The sequence below is a fragment of the Mercenaria mercenaria genome, chromosome 9 (genome assembly GCF_021730395.1).
Source record: "Mercenaria mercenaria strain notata chromosome 9, MADL_Memer_1, whole genome shotgun sequence".
Classification (NCBI taxonomy): domain Eukaryota; kingdom Metazoa; phylum Mollusca; class Bivalvia; order Venerida; family Veneridae; genus Mercenaria; species Mercenaria mercenaria.
In genome coordinates, this window is record NC_069369.1 from 67716825 (window position 1) to 67726628 (window position 9804).

At 33.5% G+C, this 9804-nt stretch overlaps 1 protein-coding gene across 1 annotated transcript; it reads left to right on the top strand.

Annotated features, from left to right (window-relative positions):
* The first annotated feature begins 1614 nt into the window (after nt 1-1614).
* Nucleotides 1615-7847, top strand: LOC123546269 (M-phase inducer phosphatase 1-like). Its single transcript, XM_053550632.1, has 9 exons — nt 1615-1619; nt 3389-3428; nt 3832-3987; nt 4353-4502; nt 4941-5093; nt 5677-5775; nt 6068-6198; nt 6712-6829; nt 7243-7847. The coding sequence occupies exons 1-9, from the start codon at nt 1615-1617 to the stop codon at nt 7378-7380; spliced, it is 990 nt and encodes a 329-aa protein (XP_053406607.1). The 3' UTR covers nt 7381-7847.
* Nucleotides 7848-9804: the final 1957 nt, after the last annotated feature.

Sequence of the window (9804 nt, forward strand, 5' to 3'; positions counted from 1 at the left end):
AGTCTATATTCTATGTCCAATATCATAATTTCAACATCAGTCCTGTGTGAAAATCTCTAAAATAGACTGGCTTTTGTCTCTATGAAATTGAATTTGTCAAAAAAGGGAAAAATATAGAAATATAGTTATTATCAGTCTAGTGGCTAGTCTACAACTCATCGTGTGTGTAAATTAATCAAGACAGTTGTGTTATGTGACGTTTCGTTTTAGACATGTTTTTTTAGTAAAATTTTTGATCAGAATTGAAAGCGCTATTTCTCGATGCATACATGTCGCTATACATCAGGTCAAGGTGGCTTCAACATATTATTAATGTGTTGTCATTATAATGATTACTTCATACTCCGTCTTTTTCCCTTAATTTAACCAATCAAAATGCTTAAAACCTGAGTACTAGCCATATTCTTATTATTATTTTTTTTTTTTTTTATATTTTAGCCCTGATTTTTTACAGTTAAGATTGGTATTGTTTTAAAAGGCATGCACACTATCTTGTCTTATACTGTGTACAATATTGCATAGGACTTTATAATTAAAAATATATAAAACATTGAGATTTCAGTTTTCGCTGTAGTTTTACTCAATATTTTTGAAACGTCTCATTTTACTGAAGTGGTGTTTTTCACGGTATTAAAGTTATCAACAATCAGACGTTGCTAATTACCTCATTTTGAAATTCATCAAATAATTATTGCACGTGCATTTACATTTGAACACCTAATTCTGAAGCTAGACCGCTATATTTTCTCTTTGAAGCTCGCTTTTGATCAACCATCAATAAAAGATTTTGGGATCCGGACATTTGCCCCCCAAGACATTTGCCCCCCAATGAAAAAGTGGACTGCTGGACATTTGCCCCCCAGTTGAAATGGTAGATAGGACATTTGCCCCCCAGTGCTTATTTCTGAAACGGACATTTGCCCCCCAATAGTTTTGTCCCCCAGTGATTTTTTGTGAACTTGATACAAGACATTTGTCATATTTTAGGGGACAATGGCTTTGTTTTACACAATTTTGTAGTAGATAATTGCCAAATTAACAAGTTTGAGCGTTGAAAACATTGCACTAATTAAGAAATTACATCACTGTTATGAGCACTTTTATTACTCAATAACAGGCTATTATTTACCTTAACACCTGAAAGTAATTTACATATTTATCAAATTATTATCAATAAAACACTTTTTTTTTTACTGAAAATTGCCTTTTAGAGTAATTTTGATAATAAAACAACCAAAAATGCGGTTATATATACTGGCATAAAGGACAAAAATTTTGGGGGGCTAATGTCCATTCCAAAAATAAGCAATGGGGGGCAAATGTCCTATCTGCCATTTCAACTGGGGGGCAAATGTCCAGCAGTTCATTTTTTCATTGGGGGGCAAATGTCCTGGGGGGGGGGGGCAAATGTCCTACAATCAAAGATTTTATTCCTTTATACTTCAGCAAACAATCGTTTTGAATAGAGACAAACTGTAAATTGTTTCGAGTTGAATGCTTTTTCATAAATGTCATTCTTATCAGGGATAAGCAAAAATCAAAACCCATTTTTTGCACTCCGTGTTTCATATTTGTTTTACTGAGGTGTGTTTACTACCGGATTTCCAATTCGCAATGAAGTGAGTATGATACGTCTTCTTTCATTAGCTAGCAAGTTTGCTAGGTTGGCATGGGGTCAGTGTTAAAGTTTGTTGTTGTTGTTGTTTTTTTGTTTTTTTTAGGGGGGGGGGGCATTTGCGCCCGAATGACACTATTCAGGGCGAGAAACGAAGTATGGCAATGCCCTAAAATAGAATTGAGTCGTAAATTATTTTGATGCGGTCCTCTTTCGGTTTTCCCAATCACTTTTCGTACAAAAATAAGATTTTATAAGAAATTTAACAAGTTGACACAGCTGACAATATACGAGTCTACTTTACCTGTAGAAGCAAAATAGCTGCGGAGATGAGAAGATTTGATAATATACAATTTGTATCTTGGAACAAAGTCACATTTTAAAACGGAGATAAAAATAGCCATTATAAGAAATGACAATTGTGACATTAAACAAAAAGCCCATCACAGCAGTCAAGAATATTTGAATTAACTTTACCAGTAGAAGCAAAATTACTGCGGAGGTGAGAAAATTTGACAATATGCAGTTTGTTTCTTGCAGCAAAATGGCATTTTAAGGGCGGACAAACAATTGAGTTAGGAAACGGTGAATAATTAGGGGTGGGGAAATAGGAAGCAATAAGAACATCAAATCTTATCTGTCAATTAGTTCAATTAACCAATTGTCTCTCGCCTTCAGCGAAATCAAGTTAAAATATATGGATCGATTTCGTATTTTTTTCTAATCATTTGCGGTAACACTTTGAAGAAAGTTGGTAATATATATTTTCTTTATTTCACATTTTTATTGTTTACATTCGTTATCCATATGCTTGTTTTATTATTTTCATTATCTATTATTTATAGCTATACATGAATGCTCTGATTAGAATTGTGGCTTTACATAATTTGGCATTATTGCATTTCTTGAGAGAGAAAAAAAGACAAAATACATTTAGAACAGACCCTACGACCTACCTTTTTATTATTTTGACTAAGTTAACTGAGCTCAACAAATGAGCAAAATATCAGAAAATCATGAAAGGATTTCAATCAAAAGGAAAATTTTAGTGCATCAACAAGTTATTTTGTCAATACAGTGAAAAATGCACATTTGATTATACACATACCAACACACTTATATGTTAAATGAATTATAAAAGTTTATCAAGTCGTTAAAGCCATAAGCCCCTAGACGTCTTTGAGTAAACTTTGAGCAGAGTTACTCATCTTGTTCGAGCTTTCCACGTTTTTATTTCTATTTTTTAAGTATGAATTAAAGTGTGCATTTAATGGTTAAGATTTAAAGTTAATGCCATTATCGTTGTTATGTTGTATCATCTTGGAAGGAACCCATAAAAATTGTATCATCACCCAGACATTTTTATCAATAAGAAGTTATTGATTTATCAAATCTTCTATATAACCAGGGTCACTCAAAATGACATTCATTTTTGAAAGACCCTGATATAACTAAACATTCTGTATTGTACTGCATAAGAACTGTGAAATTCGAGTAAGTTGAATCAAATATTTTTATTTTTATTGCCCAATATCAAAAATAGCTGGCGGTCTATTTGTTTACTTTTAATGTAATCATAAATTTTAATTGTCAATTAATCGAGAGATCAAGCTGTTAATTGGGCAGAACAGATGATCTATATGGTATCATGAAATAGTGGGCGGTAACTTACTGGAAATGTTAATTTATTCAATCAAATTGCATTATGGGACTTCTGTGTTCTGTATTTGAGTTTGAGTTTGAGTTTAATCGTATTTTTTTGTGTCATTTCAGAAGAAAAAGTAGCGCTGCAGATAGGAGTCAAGGACCAAACGTAAGTATTTTTTCTGCATTTATCTTCTATTTGAATAGAAAAAAAAAAAAACATTAATAAAGCATATATAATATAATATTAAAAAAAGTTACTAAATTTTCTTACCACAATCTTTAACAAAATTGTAAGCAGAAATATAGATCCTGTTATTTACTATTTGGAAAGAGGGTGCGCATTGTAACGAGAGTGCGAATCCAATAAAAGACGACCGCTTTTTTAGGAGGCGATGGACTTACTATATTGACAAAACATCTAGATGACATGAGAAACACTTTTTATCTTTATTTTTTTTTTGTATCACAGATAGGCAGATCAGACAAGTATACCCATATTGTTTAAATGACAAAATACCATGAATACGCCGTTAATTTAGTGTTTATTTTTATGTATTTTCGATTTTTAGATTTCAAAGATGTTGAGATTCACACCGGGTAAGAACGTAGATGCCAACGACATTGATGCTATTGTTACGCCACCGGGTTACAGAGGGGATAGCTGGTTTTCAACGGAGACGTCAGCGTCAGTGAGCAGCACCGACCAAGACGGATCCTTCGCAGAGGTAAGGCATATAATAAGTATTGATTTAGTCTAAAATAAACATGGATGTAGCCTACATTTCAATACGCCTAAGTATCAAACACCCGTAAATGTCCTAATACGGACTATTTAAGAATTTAGATTAAATTGAAATTAAATTTCTACCGTAGTGATTTTTTTCTTCGGATTCCATATCAATTTAGTATTACCTTTACCCAGTCTGAAATACACGGCGTAACCTGTCAAAGTGAAGTTTTTCAAACAGCTGGTCATGGGTATATTTGAAGTCAGACATGGAAATCCAAACGATTTAAAGGAGATGGCATTTTCTTCTCTCTAAAATGATGCAATGCATTGAATATGTTTAAAAAAAGCTTTATTTTTCAGGTTTGTCGCAAGCCATTTGGCCGCTTCCTGTCATTTGACGTGAAGAGAAGTTTGTTTTCCGGCAAGCGTCTCTCAGAACAAGCAGACGATTCTCCCGTTACCAAGAGACTGCGCGAGACTAAGTCGAGTGTTGATCGTATTTCGTTACAGGTAAACAAAGTCTGAAGTTTTATATCTTTATTTACGATTCTGAATGGGTTTTCCATTTTATGTTGAGAGTAACCTTTCTCTCAGCTATGAACTGGAATATACTGAATGTTGAAAAGAATGTTTACTACAAAAAATGTCGCAGGAAGAGAAAACCTCGAAAACAGGATAAGGATTTTTAACGATATGTACGTAGACAAAATGTGTGCAAAAACAGGTATAACAGATAAGGAGAGTTTGTTTCCACCAAAACTTTAATAATGTGCGTTTCTGTTCATCTTTGTTTGCTTTCGTTGCTTTACGTAACTTTAAAGCTAGCTCTTCGGTGAAATGTATATCTGTATACCATTTATGTATCTATATACCATTTACGTATATGTTTCAAGAGGTAGTTCAACATGAGAAACATTTTATTAATCATTGGATTCTGATATATTACAGTCATTGTCTCCCACGTCAGAGAATGAAAACGTCAAGTCCGTTGTCCATCGCCTGTCTACCGACGACGACGTCATTGCTGACGGGACCCGTCCCTACACTTTACCTACGATCGCCGGTAAACACAGTGACTTGAAGGCTATTTCTCCAGAAACGGTGAGTTAATTATTGTTCGTCTGAATAGTTATTCTGACGACAGCAGATCCACACTCATTTCAAATCTGATCTTAAAAATCAAACGGAATTTATAGACAGTTTCAAGAAAACATATTTTCCACACCGAATTTTCACTTTTTAATGATTTCGAAATCAATTTTTTAAACGTTTTAACCTTAACCATGATAATCGAATAGGAAATTATCTAGCCTAGAAAATGAGTGCTCGAGAAAGTAATCGGCGTTTTTCGAAAATTTACTGTTTAAATTTTTGCATTGACGTATCGCTGAAATACGCGCATGAATATATTTATATAATAAATGATAAACAAGGGCGTCTCGGCTAAACAAATCAAATTGCTCAAATAAAAAAATATTAGAATTATACATAAATAAACTATTCATAAATTTCATTAAAATAAATTAATGATGTGCTAACAACATACGGGGAATTTTCAGTGAATGAAAAATTGTCACTCTTGTAGTAAAAAAAAAAAAAAAAAAGTGCGTACGTACACATCTATTAAAAAGATAAATTGATATCATTGACACAAGGTTTTGACAAATTGTTTTTATTTTTGCAGATGAATGACGTTCTTCAGGGTTGCTATGACGACGAGATCGATCACGTGACTGTCATTGACTGCAGATACCCGTATGAGTTTGAGGGTGGTCACATAAAGGTAAATATCTTTATTTTTAACGAAGCGCGAAATGACAGACTGCTAAAAATAGTAACATATTGCTTGAAAAGCTGTAAAACAATTTTACTTTATCCGAAAATATAAAGTTAAAGTTGATATAGTAGACGAAAACATATAAAAATTAAAAAGATAGTATAAGGCAATTAAGCAAATATTACCGAGTGACGTTAAATCTATTTTGAATTATTTTTTCTTTTGAGAAGTCGAAATAATAATAAGTCTTTACTTTAAATATATTGAGAAATTCATTTCTGTAACATTTATCTTCCAGGGTGCCGTGAACTTGTTTACACACAGTGCCATACAGGAGTTCCTCTCACGACACAGTTGTTCTCACGCTTCCTCCAAGAAACACGTGCTCATCTTCCACTGCGAGTTCTCGTCAGAAAGAGGTCCTAAAATGTAAGTTTATTTTATTTTATGTCTTTGCTATGCTTAACTGTTGTATGGAAGAAACAGTGATGATTATTTCTAGGAAATCGAAAATGGTGACGTCATGTGCTAGTAACTGTTACAGCGACTTGTGTGTTTGGTAATAGAGTGTCTAACTCTTTATCCAGTTTGACCCAGTTTGTAGACTGATATTTAATATTGTGAAAACCATAGGCTTTCCAAATTTTCCGCCATGTCACAATGACAAAACAAACGTTGGACTAATCTCATATGATGATCCATCCTTGAATTTCTGTTAAAATTGCAAATGATCAAAAATAGATAAATAAAAGCTTGTAAATATGGAGACTAGTACAAACAAGACTGATAATGATAAACTATCTAGTACTAGTGGTTTTAATTGTGATATTTTCAATTTAGTACAAAATAATTTGAGATATGAATTACAATATATATACGGATATCTTTCATTCAAACCAGTTTAAATATCAAAATTTGTAAAAATTCTGTTTTATTTTATAGGTACCGCCATCTGCGCAGTGAGGACCGTGCCATGAACAAAGACCATTACCCCCGCCTCAACTTCCCAGAAATCTATCTACTCGAGGGAGGTTACAAGGCATTCTTCTACAAGTTTATGGTACGTTCAATTACAATCATTTTATTTTCGTTTTTACGTTTGCATGAACCCAGGACAGTATGTGCATCACACCTCAAAGGAAAATAAGAAATAAAACCCATTTACAACGTTGATTACTTGTACCATAAAATTACTCTAAACCGTATACCATTAAATTTTGGAGACTTTCGAAAATATTGGCTGTTTGCAGAATGTTTCATGATGTTTACTCAAAGACAAACATTTCATAACACTAAAATGCATTTTAATTCGGTAAATAACCCATCTTAATTGTTTTGTAGTTTCCTTTGTATTTAGATACACATTGCAATTTTGTTCTTTCCGGTAAATAATTCATTATTTGGATAGTAACTGACAGGAACGGCTTCCAAGATTTATATGTCAAGTTCATAATTATGTTTTTATCTTTTCAGAAGCAATGCTTACCCCACACTTACAAGCCCATGCTGCACAAGGACCATGCCGCTGATTTACGTCACTTCCGAGGAAAGTCTAAGTCATGGACCGCCGGTGAAAGACGGCAACTCATGCGCACCACCCTTAGGTTTTAGTGTCATCTGACCTTAGTGCTAATGAACACAAGACGTAAAACAAGCATTATCTGTGATAAAAATGTGCAATATTTGTAGTAACGTGTAAAGAACTCATGTATTTCGTAAAGTACAACAGTTGCGAATTAACAGTGGCATCTGCAGGATTCGGATATGTGATCATTGACATCATTGTGGTTTTATTAGCTCCAGTGTAGCATTGATGTACATACCATATCATTTATTAATGTTGGCGTTTACTGAAGAAAAAGCAATTAGATGTGCTCAAAGTGTTCTGGCTTGAGATTCTGGTGTGTAAATAGGAGATTCTAGTGTGTAAATGAGATATTCTAGTATGTAAGTGAGACGTTCTTGCGTTTAAATGAGATTTGTTTGTTATTAAAATTTCTGTCTTTCTAATGTTCTTATCTGTACCTCTTACTTTATAGTTTTAATTGTTTTTGTTATGAACTTTGCAAAGAAATATAAAAAAGTGTACAAATTGAATACTTGTATTGTTTTGTTTAGACCAACTTTATTGTTCGCTCACCTTAACCAGGCAAAAATCCATCTGAAACAGAAACTATCCGAATAATGTCAGCTCAAAATTATGACGCAGACTAATTATAACGGAAGTTAAGACAGCGCCTTAAAGACGGTATAGGTCTCAAACCGGTAAAATAGTTTTCCCTATAATATTCTATATAAAACTGACATTTTTAAAGAGATACCAAACATAGCTAGACCCATTTCAGAGAAAAATCCTTACCTCATTTTAAAGAGTTATGATAAAACTGATATAAAATGCAGAGAAACGTAGGGGTCATGTATCTTCTAAGAGAGATTTCTCTTGTCACATTTGCTTACTGTAAAATCACATCAACTGCTGTGACCTTGAAGTACTACTCATAAAATTGAGCTTCACTTCACCAAATACAACCTGCTCTCCCATTTTTCCTACCAGAACGTCAGAAATACACCCACAATGAAATTTAAACAGATACTAGCATTAAATTAGACCTCCGTTGCCATGCCAAGTGAAAAATTAGTGTTCAAAAACCTATCCGCCATTACGCGACTAGACCAGATGGCTCCAACGCTAGTTCCTTACTATAGATAGGCCTATAGCCTTCTTCTATCATGACAATGGTTACTTGATGATTCCACTGAAAGAAAAATATGTATATCAGTTGTTCTCCTAACTTATGTTAAAAGTTATTACATGTCCTAAGACTATATTAGTATCCTTGTCTAATTTCCAATTTTTCAAGTGGTTATCTGAGATTCCGAGTTCGTAATTTATAAATAAAGCGCAGTAAAGGCTTAATGAATTACTGTTTGTATTACTGCATGTATTATTTAAACCGCATTCATTTTAAATCGATTCCCAGACCCTACTACGCACGGGAAGATAATGTATTGATAATGCCGCAAATAAATACTGAGGTGAAAGTAACAGTAATTGGCAATGTGCAACATGTTTTTTCCTGATTATGAGTATACTATGATATTTATTTGAACATCTGGTGTACGAAAAATGTTTTCCTGGCCAAAAAGTGACAGAAAAAAATTGGTTTTCCTCCTATGTATCTCTTTTTAAAACGCCGGAAGAACATTTACGACAAACGTAAATCGCCGGAAGTCGTGTCTAATCTAATCCGTCTGCCAGAGCAATAAGTTTTCGAAGAGTGTATATATTTTAATGTAGCCTAAACAAATACGTGCTTACAGGTTACACGTTTTAAGAATCTCTGCTGTGTAAAATGCAAGGACTTTCGTTCGCTCTTGTTTTTGCTTTAGTCTTCATGTCAACAATTTGGGCTAAAGATCGAGATCGAGGTATTTATTTTTATATGTATGTTGATTTTTGTATGATACAGCAGTTTCAAAGTTTCGTGGTTTTTTTTATACAAGTGCAAGTTGTAGCATATATCTGCGAGGAAAATAGATTGAACATATTTGGAAATAAACAATCGATTAAATTTGCGTACACAAATGCATGTACCCAGATAACACTCGGACATTCGTGCAATGCAGTTCAATTTCTACGCAATATATCGGACAACAATGCATTATACCGGTAAACTGCGAACTTGCTAGTTCCAACCAGTTACATGTACAGATTAGTAACATTCTTAGTGTCTTTTACTTATAAAGATCCATTTTTTTTCAGTTTGTCTGAAGAAACACGTTGTTCAAGTAACATGCTTCTCTGGATATATGACAAAGATTTCGGAGCATGAGTACACATTCGATGCATTCGGTACTGTCCCGAAGAGAAATTCCAATTCGAAGAAAACACTTAACAATCTCACGAAACATGCGAAATGAACATTAAAAAATGTCGGAGGTCATGCCTTGCATGGACAGTTGTAATTACGTTTGGGATAGAAAATAAATGATAATTTACGTTCAGAATAGTTTTTACGTTATTTTTTCGGGTTT

Bases quoted from the DNA above. Each gene is read 5' to 3' on its own strand.
- LOC123546269 (XM_053550632.1), top strand. The intron at 3,429-3,831 runs GTAAGTATTTTT...TTCGATTTTTAG, and splicing joins ATAGGAGTCAAGGACCAAAC to ATTTCAAAGATGTTGAGATT. The intron at 6,199-6,711 runs GTAAGTTTATTT...TTTATTTTATAG, and splicing joins TCAGAAAGAGGTCCTAAAAT to GTACCGCCATCTGCGCAGTG.